The sequence below is a fragment of the Nannobrachium achirus genome (genome assembly GCF_963921795.1).
Source record: "Nannobrachium achirus genome assembly, chromosome: 15".
In the NCBI taxonomy this organism is placed as follows: Eukaryota; Metazoa; Chordata; class Actinopteri; order Myctophiformes; family Myctophidae; genus Nannobrachium; species Nannobrachium achirus.
The window spans coordinates 14,983,684-15,003,870 of record NC_137822.1 but is presented as its reverse complement, the minus strand read 5'-3'; the positions used below and the strand labels follow the sequence as shown (position 1 = coordinate 15,003,870).

Below are 20,187 nucleotides of genomic sequence, written 5' to 3'. Positions count from 1 at the left end.
GACACAGTAGCAAGCAAAGGGAAAAAAGATTGTCATTAGCAGTGTTTAACAAACAAAAGTTTGTCTTCAATAAATATCTTCACTAAATAAATTGGTGATGGGCTATTGTCACTGATTACAGTACTGTATGTCTCATTCTTCATTGCATTACCTATCATTTAACCAATATAACTGAAGTAATTAATTCAGCATACAAGAAAGAGGAATTAAAGTGACATACCGTATATATGTGTGTGTGATTATGGAGTAATAGATAGATCCGGTAGAACATTATGCTGCAAGTCCTAGAATGGACCCCTTCTTGCTTCAGTCATGACCATTCTCCCTGTCTCTGCAGCTGAAAAGCAGCATGATATCAAAATGCTTCACTCTAAAGACAGAGTAAGCCAGGTGATGATAAGTTCTTTGTAGACATATTTGCTTGGCATTCAAGACAAAGAGTCTTTTTCCACATGCTCAGAGTCCTTTAACCACTTAAACCATCTATACTTAGTAAACTAATACTTAGTTGACCGAGGTTTGCTCTGTGGTCTGCAGTTTTTCCCCCTCTACACCAAATCCCTTTGCAGAAATAGACGACCTACTCATAACTGTAGATCTGCTGTGTTTGGTGAATGTTCACCCCAGAAAGGATGCTATGGTTAATGTGGTTAATTATCTTACGTACTGTTTGTGATCTTGGTCACCTCACTGACTAGGGCCCCTCTTGTCCTGTTACTGATTTTGGCCAGACTGCCAGATTTAGGAAGAGTATTGTGGTCCAAACTTCTTCCATGCATATTTAGGTAAAGAAAGGGTCAGGCTTACAGTATAAAGATCTGTTTGCTCAGATGAATTATTATTCATTTGTTACAACGCAGAAAGCTTTCAGTAATCCGGCCTTCATCAATGTGTACAAATTAGCAATTTTTTATAGCCTTCCCCAGATCTTCCAGAGAAGTTGCTGGACGTCATGGCTTGGTTTTGAATCTGGCATGCACTGTGCAGGATTGTATGTACATGGACATGTGCCTTTTCTAAATCATGTCTGATCAATTCAATCTGTCACAATCATGTTTTTGCCACAATCATGTATATCAGGCTAATCAAACAGTACATAACAATAATATACTTATCTAAAAGTTAAAAACAGTTTAATAGAACCAAGGTCAACATACAAGGCTGTAACACCACAAAAAGGTTCATTTCATAGACTTATTTTGTAGTCTTACAGCCTGGGGTAGGAAACTGTTCTTCAGTCTACTTGTGCTTGCTTTTATGCACCTCTTCCCTGAAGACAACATCACGAAAAGAATCACTGAATACTTATGCAAATTCAATCTATAACAACAAAACATGGAAAAAGTGAAGGGGTCTGAACAGTTTCAAAGTATGAAAGTTGTATGAAAGAGAACAGTCCTGAGGCAAACTGTCATTTGATGTTACAATAACAGTAATACGAAATATGCAAGGGATAATAGTAGGAATAGAATGCTTGCAATATTAGAGAAGCCTAAAGCTCTCGATAGAACTGATAACAATTACCCATGATGCAGTGCAGACAGTATCGATCATCCTGTCAAGAGCTGAGGTTTAAAACACGAGAAAGTATTTAAGTACTAAAAGTACTAGTTTACACTTTGAAAAGGTTTGTGTGGGTAACATAATCCGATATTGTAAAATGCTATTGATTGTTTTTAGCCCCATAGAGACATCAGAATCCAATGTAATCAATGTTGGTGCTTGGCTACACGTGTAACAGGAGACAGGGAAGCCTTAACACTCATTAACCCTTTTAGGTGGGCAACATTGAGCAGCAGGCAAAATATTTCTATTTTTCCATCAATATTTCATCACAGGCTCAGGCCAAACAAAGCCAAGAGCTTTGACCGTAATGGCCCCATCTGTCTATAGATCCTAAGGATATAACCGTATGGGTGTCCTTTGACACCAGAAAATAGGCTTTACCAACATGGAACGCACACACGCACGCACGCGCACGCGCACACGCACACTCACACACTCACACACACACACACACACACACACACACACACACACACAATAAGAGGATCCATGGATATTATAGCAAGCCTTGGAGGCAAAATGTATCCCACTTTATGGATGCATCTTCACATATGGTCTCTTTATGTCGCTGTATATTATATTTCACTAGACTATGAATGAAGTAGCTATATTTCAACACTGCTCAAGTGCAATGTACACTGATGCACATCTACATCATAGTATATAGAGTTAATTAAAAATGAATGCAAGTAATGGATCTTTATTATCCTTTTGCATCAGCTTGGAGCTCATCTGGCCCCGTCTTTGCCCAATCCTCACACTCACATGTCACATACAATAATGTATTTGTCGCTACAAGCTATCTTATCCTTGAGACTTGTTAGCGTCTCACCCCAGCAAGACAGTTATCCACTTACACCCTACAACACACTTCGTTCAACAGGGGGTAATTTCGTGTTACGTTCACCTGTTCTTTGCAGAATGTTCACCCACTATGCCATGCTCAGACTAGGGCTGCTGCGGTTCACGTGGTTAGATTCTGACCATTTAGAACGGGTACACATTATTGTGCATCATTATTTTATGCTTTAACTATTGAAAAATAGCAGATATACAAGCTCACAGCGCGGCACCGAGTGCCGCGCTGCGAGCTTGTAGATCTGCTATTTTTGAAAAATTGTGAAAATTAAAATTTTGACCGGATTCTATAAGTGTCTTTTGAATCCTTCTAAGACTTTTTGAAAAACCTATGTTTCTATGTCAGCAATCTGGCTAGCCATCGTCAAAGAAAAGGTCCTTTTCACTTAACTGGAACAGTTAGCCTGTTCTTGAGAGACTACTATGTCAGTGGTTCTCAAACCTTTTCATGTAAAGGACCCCCAAAATGATATGTATTTGGCCACGGACCCGCATCTCAAAATATTTCGTTCCAGGGACCACCCAGAAGCAAAATCTGAGTTACAAACGTTCGTTTTGAAAATACATATAGTCAAAGATTTGTACACATTTTCACGACTTTTTCAAAAATAGCAGATCTACAAGCTCGCAGCGCAGCACTCGGTGCCGTGCTGTAAGCTTGTATATCTGCTATTCTTCACTGGTTAAAGCATTCAATAATTCTAGGCCTTTTAACTATGTGTCCCTGTGGTTTACTTGATGCAGTGGTACCCGTAACATTTTATAGGGGCAACTCTAAAGCAATCTATGGTGTCTCCTCAGCAAATCAACAATGACATCATCATCATCATCTTTTCCAAGCCCATTAGCTTTCTGTATGAATCTCAGGGGAGGATGCTGTTGTTAACCCTTTGCTTGCTGGATAAAGCAACAAAGGGATCTTAAGATTCAGCTGAATTGACAGCAGGCCTAGATGCTGCTATTGTGTTGCGCTTATACGTACCGTATGGATGAAACTGTGATTGTGTTTACATGGATAAAAGGGGAGCACAAAGCACGTCTATGATAACTATGAATGTGTATGTGCATAAAAGGGACACATCAGCTACAGAAAAAATCTCCATATAGGCTTAAAAGGGACACAGAACGACAGGTACTTTACAGGGGCGGCAGTGGCTCAGGGGGTAGAGAAACCGTTGTAGAACACGGAGGGTTACCAGTTCGATCCCGGGCTCCCCCAGAGTTAGTGTCGAAGAGTCCTTGAGCAAGACTCTGAACTCTGAACTGAGCAGGTTGGTGCCTTGCATGGTTTCCTCTGCTATCGGTGTATGAATGTGTGTGTGAATGGGTGAATGTAATGCACAATCTCTGTAAAGCGCCTTAGATAAAAGGTGCTATATAAACGCACCATTTACCATGACAATGTGTACAACTGGTATTGCATAACTGGGTGTGCTTGCACTTGCATCATTCCCGAGTAGGCTGGTACCGACGTAGTATATACAATATACAATATAATATATATCTTATATACTGTAGATGGCATATAAATCATTCAAGGATCATCATACATGCAGTGTGTACCTGGGAACCCTGGAGGCAGGTGCTGGCGGGGCTCAGACACCGGGGGACGGCCGTCACTATAGAGCCACCATACATACAGCTCTCTGGGCTTGGGTTACACACAGGCCATAATGAAGGTGACTTCTACTTGGGCTTCTAATTGGTGGTAATTGACCCCCCCAGTGGTTATTGTTCCTGTCTCATTGTGTAGCCTGTCGTTTAAGGGGAGAGGTCAGTGAACACAGGAGCCCTCTCCACACAGACAGGTAGACACGGAGCAGGGATTGAATGACCTGAGATTTGTGATGGGTTTGAGACAGGAGGAATTTTGAGTGGTGGAAAGTAACTAAGTACGTTTACTCAAGTAGTGCACTTGAGTAGTTTTGGGGGTTCTTTTACTTAACTTGAGTATGTCCATTTTTCCAATACTTCACTACATCTCAGAGGCAAATATTGTACTCTTTACTCCACTACAATTAACCTTCTGAATATATGTGGAACTATCCTATATCTGCTGCTATTTTAACTTCATTCCTTTACCATTTTTTACCTGGTCCTTATATTAGGAATATTTGACACATCTGACCATGTTTCATTCTTCTTTTCCTCTTTCTTGAATACAGCAAATGACGTGAGCTCGCTTGTACAACAAATAATGTCACCTACTTTTTTTTTTACACCTTCAAACCTGTGATGTGACAATAAAGTTGAAGTTGATGAGATACGGAGCGCAATCCCCTCGCAACCTGAGCGTTTATTTTTCTTTTCTCCACAGTTCCTGTGAAGGAACTTCACAAGCCTCAAAACCGTCCCTCTTTGTGCATGGCTGCTCCCTCTTATTGCCAGCGGGCCTTTAGCTCTCCATCTCAAGAGGCTAGAGCAACCGGGGACAATAGGGTCCTTTGTATGCACGCCCTATGAAGAGAGTGACAAGGACTTGAAGGTCGGTTCGAACGGGGGGCTTCCAGAGGAGCCAGACACAGTCGCACAGGAGTGTCCATTAGGGCTCCATTCTGTGACGCCGCTGACTTTCATGTTGCGCTATTGTAGCACTGCTCTCCCCTGAGAGGAAGACACAGAGCAGGTAATGAGGGGTAATTGGCGCGGGGTCAAGGATGATTAATTCCCTTGGTCAGGTGTCGGCCAGTTTTCATACCTGGCTGGCTGGGTAGACGGGCAGGAGGGAGGCGCTTGTGGATGAGGGGTGAAACACGAGATGAGGTGATGGGATAGGTGCAGGTATATGTGCATGTGCATATATATTGTATGTACATACATTTTGTCCTGATTGAACACTTTCTTGTTGATTAACCACAGCACAAAATCACTGTGAGATCCGCTATTTTCATTTTTATGAAATAAAATAGGGATGACAGGTTGAAAGTGCCCCTCTGTCAAACCCTGTACAACACAATGGATCACATCGGTCAGAATTTCTAAACGTAATATCCAGCCAGAACATGACAAGATTCAAAAGGTCATCACCATCCACCTCCCTCAAACCATCAAAGTCAGATTGAGACTGATAGCCATCCTCTCTCCTCCGGCCTCTCTCTCTCTCTCTCTCTCTCTCTCTCCATCTCTCTCTCTCTCTTCAGCTTCACTGACTAATCTGAATCCCTATCCATCCATCCTACACATGGCAGGCAATTTTGTCAGCTGATTATCCTTGCAACCTGTATGTGTGCGCCTATAAATGCAGAGGCTGCCTGGTAATTGACCAAGCAAAGACTGAGATGCTTGTAGTGTAATTGAGCGGGGGCCGAGGGGTTCTTGCGGGACTGAAAGGGCCTGTGGACGCCTCTTTGGCCATTAGGCCTGGCGGGGGGTCTTCTCTTCCACCATGAAGCCCTCCGCATCTAGCCCTCCGATGCTAGATTGACACCTTTCAGTGCTAATGTTAGACAAGGGATGGACTGAATACACAGAGGACCTTGAGTTCATATAGTATGACAGATCTTGGAATATACTTTACTGTATGTCAAATGAGTCTTAATTTCTGTCTTAAACCATATATACTTTGTTGACCGGTGTCCCCCAGGGGTCTATACTACTACGACCCCTCCATTTTCCTCTACAACAAATCTCTTCCGACAAAAATAGCTGATGTACAAACTAACAACGCGGCACATTTCGTCGTGTCCCGAGTTTGTAGATCAGTAATTCTCACCAGATGAACTCTCCAGAATAGAGACTCTAGGCTTTGTGGTTAAAATGTTTTAAAATATGTAAAGATCTTGTCTCATCAAGACCCGAGGCCCATTCTACAAATTACTTCTATAAATCGGTATAATCTATAAATTCTCAGAGTTGTTCAAAAATAGCAGATGTAGACCAACGCGAAAAATCTAAAATTACACAGACGCTTTCCTGGTTTTAATGTACCAATTACATTTTATTCATGTCCCCCCTAAAAGTCCTCATTTAAACCTGTGCTCAACCACAGTGCCTTTAGTCTGCTCAACTCAAAATGCATCTCCCTTCATTCTCAGTTGCCTTCAATCCTCTAAGCATAGGGGCCCCATGCTGAGTAGGGGAATATACATACGTGACCAATTGGCTTTCCTTCCACCTGACTTGTGCTATTGGAGCTCAGAAATAGCCTCATCACTTCTGCTCCAGTGGTTATCAGATAGTCAACCAGGCTGACTTCCGTCTGTGCCAAACTCTTGCAATGCTGCCACCCCATTTACATGTTGTTAATAAGATACACTGTGCTATGCCTCACAGTACAACACTCATGGTGCACAATGAGTTAAACAGGCAGACAGTCATAAACAGACATGTGTGGTGGCAGGGCATCAACTACAGTATTACTATCTGAATGAAAATCCAATATCATATAGGTTGATGTGCAGTATGTTTCCCCACTGCAATCAATTGTGTAAATGTAGCTAAGGAAGAGAATGCAACATTTCATTTAAGCCAACATGAGACTTGCGTCAAGTATTTCCTTGCTTTTATTAGTGTAACAGAGAGCAGTATTAGAGTAACATAGAATTGCTTTACAGTAACAAAAATGCGAAAGTACTGACCTAACCACAATATGTGCATTCACATGTATTTTATCATCAGCAAAGAAAATCTAACCTACTTTGAACGTTTATTAATGTGTCCTGTGTCGACCAATTCCTCCTCAAGATCAATACAGGCCATCTTATGTTATCTACGGTATCTTTCTGCAGTTAAAAGGCTATAAAAAGACAAAAACTACAATGCTAACAGGCATTAAATAGAGTATAAATGCCCATGTACCGGTATATCTATTTAAAACCATTTAAAGACAAAAAGGCAAAGGAGGTGGTAAACAATATGTTGATTGAGGAAACACAGAGAGATAGGGTAGTGACATGCAACAAATGGTCCGACCAGGAATCAAACCGGGAACTCACTGCCAGACATTAGAGCCCATGTGATATGTGCCCCAACCACTCTGCAATTGGTTTGCTGGCCCCAAGGCACAATGTTTTAAAGCTACAACTACTTTAAGAAAGGAAAGGATTACGAGAGTCCCTGAATCAACAGCAAATCACTGCTTGCCGGTTGACCCACCCTGCAAACGGTGATGTTCCCTCAGCCTATGGAAGAGAAAAGCATGGAGGAGAGCAATAAGAAAGTGTAGGTGTTAGGGAAACAGTCTCGTTAAAGGCTAAAGCCTGAGAGAGTTATACTTAGTACTACACGCGGGTGTCGCAAACTGAAGATAGTTGCAGATCTGATATTGTCAGTGAGCAACACTGTTATGACACTATTATGAAGTTGAAGCAAAGGACAAACTTCTGGATAAGGCACCAACCTGACAGCATTGATCTTGATGAAGCCAGATGCATCGCATGGGTCATAGTCTCCTTGCACGTCCATGCTAGAGGTAGAAGACAGAGAAAGACAAGAGGTTACAGGAGAGAGGCATGTGGCAAATAAACCGATCAAGCCGTTTGGTATCAACACAGGTAAATGCAAGAGCCATGGTGCCTCATTAAGTACTGGGATAATTGGATCACTGATAATCAACTCCTTAGAAAATTGTGTTATATCGACTTCTCTACATACACTGTTCCTATCATTGTTTGTACCTGAAAGAGAGAGAATCAATACATGGGAAAACATGTCCATACACACAAACACTTAAATACGAATATCCCACTTCCAAACACAACCATCATATCAAGCCCAGGCTAAGCGGAAGAAAACGGCTGACTTTGTAACCCGATGTTTCTGTCTTTTGTCTGTCAATGCTGCAGTAAATCTATAACTGCTGTGGCGGTGTGTATTCTCTTTTGTGTGGGACTCTGTCATTTCTTTTCCAGTGTGTGTGTGTATATCTCACAGAGTGAGTGAGTGAGTGTGTGTGTGTGTGTGTGTGTGTGTGTGTGTGTGTGTGTGTGTGTGTGTGTGTGTGTGTGTGTGTGCGTGTGTGTGTGTGTGTGTGTGTGTGTGTGTGTGTGTGTGTGTGTGTGTGTGTGTGTGTGTGTGTGTGTGTGTGTGTGTGTGTGTGTGTGTGTGTGTGTGTGTGTACGCTATAATTACAGTAGTTTCTACCTGCAGTGCTCCCCCCTTTCCCTCTCTGTACTCTCCTCCCGTTCGACCCCCCCATGCTGCCAATGGAAGGTCTACATTCATCTTTCAGAAACACTTAGCAACGAAGGAAATTGCCAACAAATGATAGAATAAAGACTCTGAAAAGAAAGACGGACAACTAAATCATCAACTCTCAATACAAGGCTCCCTGCCTAGCACCTAAGAGCCATTATGAGTGAGTGGCCTCAAAGAATATGCCGCCGTGCATGTGTCCGTGTGTGACTGCGCACCACGCTGCTCTTAGCATCTGCGTGTTTGTGTGTGTCTGCGTGCGTAAGCATGTGGTATTTTGTTTGAGCGTGCAAGGAGTTACTTAGTGCTGCCTTCGAAGACACCCTGCAGTCTAATTGAGAGCAGAGCAGAGGAAAACTAGTGGGGTGACATTTTTCTCTCAGAAGGGTGCAGAGACCGGCTGCAGTACCACTGAGTTAATAATACTGTTTACCAGAGAACACACAGGACTTTCACTTCGACACTGTGTGTGTGTATGTTTCTGTGTGTGTGTATGGCTGGTGTCTCTTAACCACTTTCAACCCAGTGTCCCCATTTTGGGCATGGCTTTGTTGGCAGAAATGTTCAGATCCACGAGCACACGCCACATTTGAAAAGGGGTTTATCTGTTTAAATGGAAAATCAATGTGGGACTTTTGTAACCAAATGGACCCTTATAGATCTTTAGAGTGTAAAATTAAACCAAATGGACCGGGTCCATTTTACGGGTCTACATGTCCATCTCTGTAAGTTAAACATCTGCATTACTTAAAGCTATACTGTGTAAGTAGCTAAACTAGTGGTCAGTAGCGGTATTGCTTTTTTCGGCCGTTTTTCGCCCAGGGTCGTCGCGGACCACTGGAGCGGCGCCGCAAACCACCGCGACCGATACAAATCCGTGGAGGGGTAGAACGCATGGTAGAACGTAATTTTCTGGCCAGGATTTGGGGATTAAGAGGTTAAGAATCCTTCACCATGGTTAACCCTGTAGCTGAGCGAGGCTACTTCCTGAAGACCATGGCAGATAAGCTGTGATTGGCCGGTAGTGTATCATGTGTGTATGATCCGCGATGTGATTGGCCAACGTATACAGATGATGCAGATGACGCTATTTTTCCGCGAAAACCGGATCATAGAAAACATATAAAGAGAAGGCTTTAGAAGCTGAAAATAACGGAGTGGGTGTTCTAAAACTTTAGCGATTTAACAGTTTGGACAATTTTAAGATTTGTTTTATAAAAAAAGTTACATGGTATAACTTTAATTTAAGTTTTGATAAACGTTTGCCTGTTAACTCATACCTCGCGATCCCCGTAGAGACCGTAGATTTCCCGCTGTACCGCGCTGCCATGCCCGTAGAGCCCGCAAAGTTTAATTAGCTTTAATCATTATGAAAGGATTAAAAGTATTAGCGCAGATTTTCGCTGATTCTGGCTCTTTAGGCCCGCCCCCCTAACTGTATCCGGTCATTTCCGGTCTGGACCGGATCCAGCTTTCCGTATCCAGTCTGAGCCTGGGCCATAGTCCCGCCTCCATTGGTTTACTGTGTAACAGAAGTGGAAGCTACTGGGCGATGGAACGCTCGTTTTTCAATCGGATTTTTGCGTTTGGAAACTTTGATCCAGTCTCTACACGCCTGGATTATGATCCCCGCACATATCGTGCGTTTTGTGAGCGAACGTGTCCACGTGTTACCATAGCGCACAGTTGGCTTTTTTCAATGCTTTTTCATGTAAACACTGGCTGATAAGCAGAGATACAGCGTGGCAAAGGATATGTCTTTTTCAATGGGGTTTTTTGTATTCGAAAGCTTGTCACCGAGTCTACACGTCTACTAGATGAGTCGCGCACAGATTGTGCACGATGCGTGCGCGTGCCCACGTTAAAAGGTAAGGACAATTTGGCAGCTGCTTACTACAGCTATGTTTAAAATGGCAGAGAAAAAGTTAACTCTCCTATGGTACCACATCAATACAGCATGGAACTGTGGACAAAATCTTATCCAACGACAACAAAATATTAACTAGGTTTTGGGTCTGAGAGGCTATATCTCATCAAACAGTGGTCCGTGGCTCAAATGCAGAATAAATAACGGACCTTGATGTGAAAAGGGTTAGAGCTTCCAGTTGTGTAGCTGATGTGTATATACGCAGCTGTGGTATAAAGTATAAATGTGGTGCGTCTGAATGGGTGTGGCTGCGGTGGAGCCAGAATTGGAGGTGATGTCAGAGTGTTTGGGGGTGATAATAGGTTCCTTCATGGGATAGCAGTGAGCCCATCTGTCCATGGCCCTGAGGACCTGGTTGAGGTGCAATCCAATACCGCTGTCACCCTGATGCCCCCCACCCAACCCCCCCAAAAAGGGTGAAAAAAAGAAAGAAAGAAGGAAACATGTGCAACAAACGTGAGAAAATATGGCTTAGGTATAACGGGAGAGTATTTGGGAGAGTATACTGTATGTCAGTGGTTCTCAAACTTTTGAAGATCTCCCCTTAACTTTGACAGTGTACAAAATTAACCAAATGGACCTGCGTTTGTACACTGTCAAAGTTACAAACTTGTAAGGGTCGATTTAGACTCCCATAAAGGAACCTAGAGAGTCCCTGAAATCCACTTTGAGAACTTATGTTTTATTTTTGTTAAATATCGTTTTGATCGTTTTCTGACGGCAGAATCCACACCACAACTGTAATGTCAATATTTCATTTTCCTTGTTTCTGGTGGGACTATGTGCACAACATAGAATAAGTAAATAAAACGGACCATAAAAAAGGTCAGCTCAAAGCAGCAAATCACAGTACAAATCAGTCAAAACAGACACATGAAGAAATACAGAAGCCTCTGGTCTTGGCCTTAAACTGATTAAGAGACAGTATAGTACAATGATAAAGTGCTTTGTCTCAAGTTTGATTAATGTGAATCAGCAAAATAAAGGGTCGTCTTGCCAAGCTATGGCTTGAATACAAGGGACCTCAAGAACAACCGATCATTTGATTGAGTTTAACATATTGATCTAGCATAATGGAGATGTAAGGTGTCAATTTCCCAAGAGGCCCCTTGAAGAGAAAGAGAGAGAGTATTTTGCCTAATTTCAAAAGAGCCAACTAACCAATAACCATGCCATATAACCATGACCATGACAACAGTGAGTATTATAACTGGCACCTGTGATGAATCTAAGCAATGTTCACATCATTATCGTTAGTTATGTTAAGTAAGTGATTGTCAATAAAATATAGTTATAAAATGACACAAAAAAACACATGATTATATCATTTAAGGTAATGGACCTGGTGCACATTGCTGGGCGGGGGAAAAAAAGTACAGTATTTTCATGCATAGAACTTCAAAAACATGGTTGAGGTTCATCAGTAAATCAGTTGGCTTTTGTTTGCCAAACCAAGACCAAAGCATGGAGCGAATAACCCAGGAAAAAAACAAAAACAATACACGCTGCCTCATCCCCTCCTTCCTGACCTGCTTAACTAGCATGACACTGTGGCACTTTCCTCTTAAAAGGCCTGAAAATCTCCCTCTCTATCTCCTCTGGCTGAAAATGCCATTAGCTCTCTTACTTCAGCTTACAAACTGTGTGTGTGCATGTGTGTGTGTGTGTGCGCGTGTGTGTGTGTGTGTGTGTGTGTGTGTGTGTGTGTGTGTGTGAGCGTGTGTGTGCGTGCGTGCGTGCGTGCGTGCGTGCGTGCGTGCGTGCGTGCGTGTGCGCGTGCGTGCGTAAGAGAGAGAGAGAGTCAAGAGGAGATGTTGGGGCATATGGAGGGGTCTTTGCTTTGGTCAACACTGAGCTCGCCTTGGGGGCATCAGGGGTCACCCTGCTGAATGCACCCACTGTTGCACAGCTAAAGGAGGGGAGGGAGGGGTGGTGCCCTCCAGGAATTGGGCTTGGTGGTTCTCTGATGTCTTTGTCAAGCCGGGTCCATTTAGATGTGCTGGTGTGGAGGTCACAGGAGGATGGGGCTGGCTGGCTGGCTTGACCACACACCCAACAATGGAGCCCACGGCGCACCATGTGGAACGACCGTACTGTAGCCAGCAGGCCAGTCAAACATTCATACAGCTGTCCTCACGTGAAAAACAAGCATCATGTTTCTTGGACGCACCAACATAATAGTCTCGTTTTCAAGCACATCTGTGCGCAGGTGCCCGGACACACACGCGCACGCACGCACGCACGCACGCACGCACGCACGCACGCACGCACGCACGCACGCACGCACGCACGCACGCACGCACGCACGCACACACACACACACACACACACACACACACACACACACACACACACACACACACACACACACACACACACACACACACACACACACACACACACACACAAATATCATAATATGTTTGACCAAATACCTCAATATCGATACTGTGGCGATAATATACATTTTTCAAATTTCAATTTTTTTTTAGACCATTTATAATGTATAAAATAAGACTTAGGTGGTTAAAACCAGGAAAAGGCAATATATTTGCCATATCCTGATATTACGAAATGCAAAATCCCAGACTATATCATGTCTCATATCACAATATCAATATATTATATTGGCCAGCCCTACACACCCGCACACTAACATTACCCTCTTGAGCTTACCTGACCAACTCTTCATTGTAGAGGGACTTGGCAGACTCGCGTCCCAGGATGTAGACCTGGCCCTTAAAGACCTTCAGCTCCACCTTGCCCTCCACACTCTCCTGGGACTTGGCTATGCAATCGCGCACAAAGTCACACTCTGGACTATACCAGAAACCTATGCAAACATAGAGCCAAAAGAGACCATTAGGGTTTATGGAAGATGCTTCTGAACATGTAGTGCAGGACCCCTTAGTTGAGAGAGAGAGATGAAGCAAGGACTCCCACAACCTTATCATAGATTCCATATAGTTTCATTGTTTGACAGCAAAATCGTCAGTGTATTTTGGATTCATGTCAATTTGTGTTTTCAGATATTTAACCACTTGAACCGTCAATACTTAATAGACTTGACCTTTCAATCTGTACTTAGTCTGCTGCTATATTCTATTGCTATTGCTGTAGCTACTGTAGATACTCTTTCAACTTAAAATCACTTTAATATCTATTATCACAGGCTTGACTTTACCAACCACATGAGTTAGGGTCATTTATATTTGATTGTGCGCCATGTCACATACCAAATAATGGCAGATCTAAAAGCTCACAAGCTTTCTATTTTAGGTACGTGACACCAGTGCGCAACTAAGCACAAAATTATCCTTTAGAGATAGCAAAGACTTGGGCCATGAGAAACGTATGCTGGACTCTGTGGAATCCAAATCATTGTGGAGAAGGAGAACTTTAATCCATGCGTCTGTCTCAAGAGACGGACGTAATTGTGTGACACCAGCAGTCCCCTCGTTCACAGCCCATTACGTCTCATTTCTGTTCCAGGTGAGGATCATACATGCCTCTCTCTCTCTCTCTCTTCTGTAATTTCACTGATCTGTCAGTCTTTGGGACAGATGGGCTATTGGGCTAGGGTTGTGGTGTGTGTGTGTGTGTTAGGGAGCCAGGCACGCCCCCCTCTAAGCAGGGGGTCCCCTCTCATCAGTGGGTGACCTCCACGTCGTCAACTGGTCACGTTCAAAAGACACAATCCTTCTCTCCATCCATTGTCCTCCACCTCGGCCACAGGCTTCAGCAAGGACAATCACACACACAGGCCCCGAATAAGTTCATGGTCAATTGAATTCTGCTCTGATGTCAGTATTAATGAGAACTCTTATTTCAGATGGAGGCGAGTTACTGTGTGGGTTGGTAAACGTATAGATTAGTAATAAAAGGGAAAACCGCACACTCTGGCTCTAGATGCAAGTGATAAGTGTTTACAGTATTTGACCGCCGTGGCCTCCGTCTGGATATAACCAAAGCATCCAGAGCAACAGTGTGCATTTTCTCCTTTTCATAAAAACCATGTCCACTACCATCACCTAATACATCATAAATATGTGTTTTCTCCAGTCTACTATATCGTCATTGTCAAATGTGTACGTTCTTTCGCAAAGCCCTGCTTCATCATACGCGGCCGTCGCACAAAGGTAGTGAAAACAGCAGATCTACAAGCACACAATGCCTCGCGGCGCGAGGCGTTGTGTGCTTGTAGATCGGCTGTTTTCACTAGTTTAAACGCAAAACGAACGGTTTTGGACATACAAGGTTTCCACCCGACAACGACGATATACAGGTATAGTTTAAGCTTAGTTTAAGCATAATGCCTGCTGTGCTGTTGCTCTAGGAATTGTTTGGAAGAAAAAGCTCTACTACTAATACAGAACAGATGCAGACGCCTGGACTTCCAGTGGCCACGACTGTAACAAGCAACAGTGTTAAACCCCTGCGGGCGGTTTCGGGAGGATCTGAAGTTGTTGTTTTTTTCCTCATGCCTTAAATCCACAGCGAATTTAATCTTTCGCCCTGCTGAAGGCAGCGGTACCTTTGTGTGTGTGTGTGTGTGTGTGTGTGTGTGTGTGTGTGTGTGTGTGTGTGTTATGTGTGTGTATCTGCTTTGCGAGACTCTCTGCTGTCTCTCTTTCTGACCAACACTCTCTCTCTCTCTCCCTGGCTCTCTCTGGAGGGTATAATTGCAGTGTCCCAGTAATCAGCCTCTAATGGTGCTGATCCTATTATGTGGCTGAAGACAGGGCAGGAGGTGGGATTAAGACACCTGAGCTAGGGAGGCTGACACACATCACACATCTCTACTTCTCTCTCTCTTATGCACACACATGCACACACGCATACGCATACGCACACGCACACACACACGCACGCACGCACGCACGCACATGCTGTGAAGACCCATGCATGTAGCATGGTCAGTCCTCATAAAAGACAAACAGACAAAGAGATGTGAGAGAGTAGACGCAAAGTAATATGCTACTTTCAGAACTCAAGGGGGTGGGGTGCATTCATTCATTAAACACATTACGACACAAAGAAGTAACATTATTGCGCATGCACGCACTTTGAAATGCATATTTAATGTTATTACTGCCATCTGCAAATCTTGAATATTAGGAGCGTTCATAATGTTCTTGCAGTTCTTTTTTTTCTTTTTAATTTTTATCCCACGATTTTGCAACCCCTTTTTTTCACCCAGTGCCAATTGCCTATGTAATCCTGGGCTCTGCTCTCCCTCTGCCGCGCCTTAGGGAGACAACGGACTGACCTCATGATTCCTTCAATGCATGAGTAGTCCAAGTTGTTTCTTTTCACCTGACAGGGGTTTTTGTGAGGGTATCAACCCTAGGAGACACGGGGAGAACATGCAAACTCCACACAGAAAGGCCCTGCAGTTAGCTTTTAAGGCTAGACATAATCATTCCCCCTAATGCAGGAGTCTTCAACGTTTTCAGGCCAGGGACCCCTTATTTGAGAGAGAGAGATGAAGCAGGGACCCCCACTACATATGGTATACTATATTTTATTGCAGAAGAAAGATTTTCATAGATTTCTTAGACAGCTTAGACTTGTTTGACAGCACTGTCATCATGTTGGAGTAATGTGTATTTTCAGACATTTAACCACTTGAACCATCAAATACTTTAGTCTGCTCTTCTTTGACAAAAATAGCCGAGGTATTGTAAACTTGTAGATCTGCAATTTTTGGGTAATGTTCCGCTCTTGCATCCCTATTCCACAGAATAGGGATGCAAGGGTTCAAGTGGTTAATGTAAAAAACATGATCCTATCACACAAAGATTTGGTGCCCCCCCTGTACTATCTCTGAGGACCCTGTTGAAGACCCCTGCCCTAATGAACTGATTATTGTGTCTCTGCCAATGTGAGCGACGTACCATTGTAGAGTTGCTCAGAGAAGGTGATGCCCAGACCCTGTTTGATCCGGCGCACTTCTTTGTCCATGGTAAAAGCCTCAATGTCTAGATGAGCCTGGTACAGGATGGTGCCTCCTGGGGTCTCATAAATCCCTGAAACAGAAACACACACGCACGCACGCACGCACGCACGCACACACACACACACACACACACACACACACACACACACACACACACACACACACACACACACACACACACACACACACACACACACACACACACACACACACACACACACACACACACACACACACACACACACACACACACACGTATGTGTCAATTCTAGACAAATTTTTGTTTGCTAGAACACAGGAAGGAGCAAGACCCCTCTACACAGGTCAAATCGACATGGCAACCTCACATTTACCACCAGTGCCAGATCATTATTACTGACACTCCTAGGGAAAAAAGGGGTCTATTCAAAACTAAACCCAATGAGACAAGTCTATTAGGCATCAATCATCTTCCATCTCCGTACGAACAGATGCACCCTCACTGCACTCACTCTCCCCGACCGGGGATGAGCCTGTCCTGGGTAAATGACGGGGTAAGAGGCCCCTGCCAGCCTGGATCCTGGACCAGGGCTCTGCCTACCCTGCAATTTCCCCCCTCTGGACTGCGGGGAGCAGAGGGGAAGAAAGATGAGTGAGCTGACAGGAGAAATGAAGCCATCACTCAAACGTCAGTCACAAACAAAAGGAGGAGCGAGAAAAATGCAGCAACACGGACAATACAACAGGAACGGGAGTTTTACCAATACTATATATATATTTGTATTTGTATAATTGTGATGGTTGAAAACATATTGAAATGTGTCACTGTGATTTGCACACCTTTATGTCAACAGATGGCTAAAAAAAAATCACGTTTTATTCTGACATAAATTGTTGGGGAGAATTGAGAACACTTATACAGCTACAGTAATTCCAAAACATGTGTTCTGCTATTCAAACCTCAATTCAAATGATAGAAGACAGTATGATAAATGAGAGATTCCAAAAGTTTTTCAGTTTCTTTTTATTTTGGTGAATATGGCTACTTTGTTGCACGATCCTCTCAACAAAATTGTTTCTAGACAATAACGCTGTATTTTCGACTGAAACAGTGTCATTATTCACAATTATTCAATTATTATTATTCAGAATTATTCAGTTCTAAGTAGTCTACGGGTCATGCGACAAAGTATTTAGCCTTATGATGACGACATTTCATAAAATATGTTTGCTGTTCCTGCAATCTGATTTATATTCCCTGAGATTTAAATAAAACAATGTATCTGTATCTTCTACTCGGATAAGCAGATAAGATGAAAGGATTGATTCCCAAAAACTTCAACACTGGACCTGAAAGACAAGCACTTTTAGTCATGATGTGCCGAGTGCCCAGAGTAGAGCTTACTAATACAGCTAATCATGTAAACCTTGAAAAGGTGGCAACCTGAGCCATCAGGGTCGTGTGGACTTTAGATGATCCAGGGCAACAGAGGACACGTTGGGACACTTCCGCTGGCTACATCAGATAAATCAGTTAAACCGCCCTCCAACCCTGCTTGGCTTAGGTGCACCAAAAGAGAGGTGGCTTAACAGAGACAAGTGAATAATAACAAGACAGGGTCTGATAACGGCATGGCTTCCCTGAGCAATGTGTAGCTTTGGATTGAAATGATTGAAAATGTTAGCTGACAAAAATGGAGAACAGTACAAGTATAGTCAATACAATAAAAATGTAGTACAAGTAAGATGCCTCAGGGCGACAAGCGACAAGCGACCTCGCCCCTAAATGGCGAGGTCGCGCCACAGTGATGTGGACATCAGGGATGTGGACATCAGGGATCTCCATATATGGCCATAAAATGGATTTGTTCCCCTGGCAGCACTGAGATCTCCATATCTCCATATGTGGTCATAAAAGGGATTGTTCCCTCTGGCATCACAGGGATCTCACAGGGCATCATTAATATTGATGACATCAGGGAAGTCCATATATGGGCATAAAAGGGATTCTGTTAGTGTGACATCACAGTGAAGCCAGAGTGTGATGACATCATGATGACACATTTTTACTAGATGTGTTACATCATGACGTCATCAATATGATGTTAGTCTTGCCCTAATATGAAGTTGAGGACAAATTTGGCCTCCAAGTATGGCTCCAGACTAGCCATAGCCTGGAGGGACAGTGAATCTGATAATATGAAGTCACAATTTCTTTACACAATGGTGCTAAAAGGATAACACAAAAAGCCCTGAGGGATTATTAGTGAGGTTGCCCAACAGGGCAACACATTATAGTCCTGGGGAAACTTGATCTATTACTAGGGTAACTTTTCCGCTACCATTGGAAATGGCATGGATAGGGAATCAATAGGGAATCAATGGGAGTGGGAATCAGTGGGGAATCAATGGGAGTGGGAATCAATAGGGAATCAGTTGGTCGAGCTTCACATGACAGTTAGCTTACTGTGGAATATATCAGCAATCGTCAGTAACCACACGCGCAATTTCCAATTGTATCTTTCTAGTTATAACTTGCGCCAGCAGAGGGCTCAGTACTGCATTCGTGTTTCTGTATGTGGCGGTGTCTGTCTGCGTTTACGTCATCCAATGGGAAAACCCTTTAAAAAACACAGGGTGACGTCATCCAACGGGAAAATGCTTGAACTAACACAGGGTGACGTCACCAGCTGGGTGACATCACCAACAACAAGTGCAACCTGATATAAATAGTTTAACTCAACTTGTCAGTCTACTCATGCAGACAGCACCGATCCCAATACTTGTGCCCTCTGCCGGTGCACAAGTAGGACCTCGACAGAGTGCAGTCTTGTGTGTCTAACTCACGGAGTCGGACACACACAACTTTGGGAGACATACGCTATAAACGCTGTTCTATACAACTCATCCAACATAACACAGAGTACAAAATGCTATCTGGGTAAACGCAGGGAGAAAAGCCCCTGTATTTCTGGAGGTATTTATCTTTTAAACAGATGCTGTGTGTTTTCAAGCTATGCTAGAGAGACTGGAGGTTTTTATTTGGGGGTAGGGGGGGTGTTGAGGTGGCTACTTCAAACCCATTTCAAAGAAATTAACTTCTTTCAAACACACTGACAGAAACGATCTCTCAGGTTTGAGAAACGTGTGGTCACGACCGTCGGCATTTCAGTGACGAGTCTTTGAAAATTGATGGCAGTGACAAGAGGATGAGACTGCCTATTCATCCTAAAAGGATAGAGCCATTTCCTACCGCCCTCTATAGATACAGTACACTGCAGCTCACACCATTAATGGCACCCAGGTTAGCTGGCCTGACAGAGCTGTGACAGGTGGACAACAACAGTCTGTTGAGTGTTTTGTGGCACACTGACAACGTTCTTGACAAAACCATTTCCATTCCCCCGACACCTCTGACCCCGGGCTGTGGAGGACACACAAATAAATATGACACGTCTCCATTCACTTGCTCTGCGGCATCTATTGTGTTGACACCGGTGCCATTCTAAAGGAGACGAACGCATGATCTATGGCAGTTATTCGGCCGCTTGGACACAGTGTTTTCACTGTATTTATTTGGCAGTACTGCAACAACACCACAACAAGGAAAGTATTACCACCACCGCAAACACTGGAGAGAAATTAACTACTTGAAGCTGCACAAGATCTATGTCCACAAGATCTATCGAGAAATATTGTCCTGGCTCTAAATGATAATATTTTCTTGTGTAGTCCAGGTGCTTTAGAAGAAATTATCATATAATAC

At 43.4% G+C, this 20,187-nt stretch overlaps 1 protein-coding gene across 1 annotated transcript in view; it reads right to left on the bottom strand.

Annotated features, from left to right (window-relative positions):
* Window positions 1-6,938: 6,938 nt before the first annotated feature.
* Window positions 6,939-20,187, bottom strand: part of ass1 (argininosuccinate synthase 1) — a 43,622-nt gene continuing 30,373 nt past the window's right edge. The window contains exons 12-15 of the mRNA XM_080742989.1: window positions 16,381-16,512; window positions 13,160-13,316; window positions 7,763-7,828; window positions 6,939-7,544 (exon numbers count right to left, since the gene is read on the bottom strand). Of these exons, the coding sequence (XP_080599115.1) occupies window positions 7,496-7,544; window positions 7,763-7,828; window positions 13,160-13,316; window positions 16,381-16,512 (404 nt within the window). The 3' untranslated portion in view covers window positions 6,939-7,495. The remainder of the gene's footprint in view (window positions 7,545-7,762; window positions 7,829-13,159; window positions 13,317-16,380; window positions 16,513-20,187) is intronic.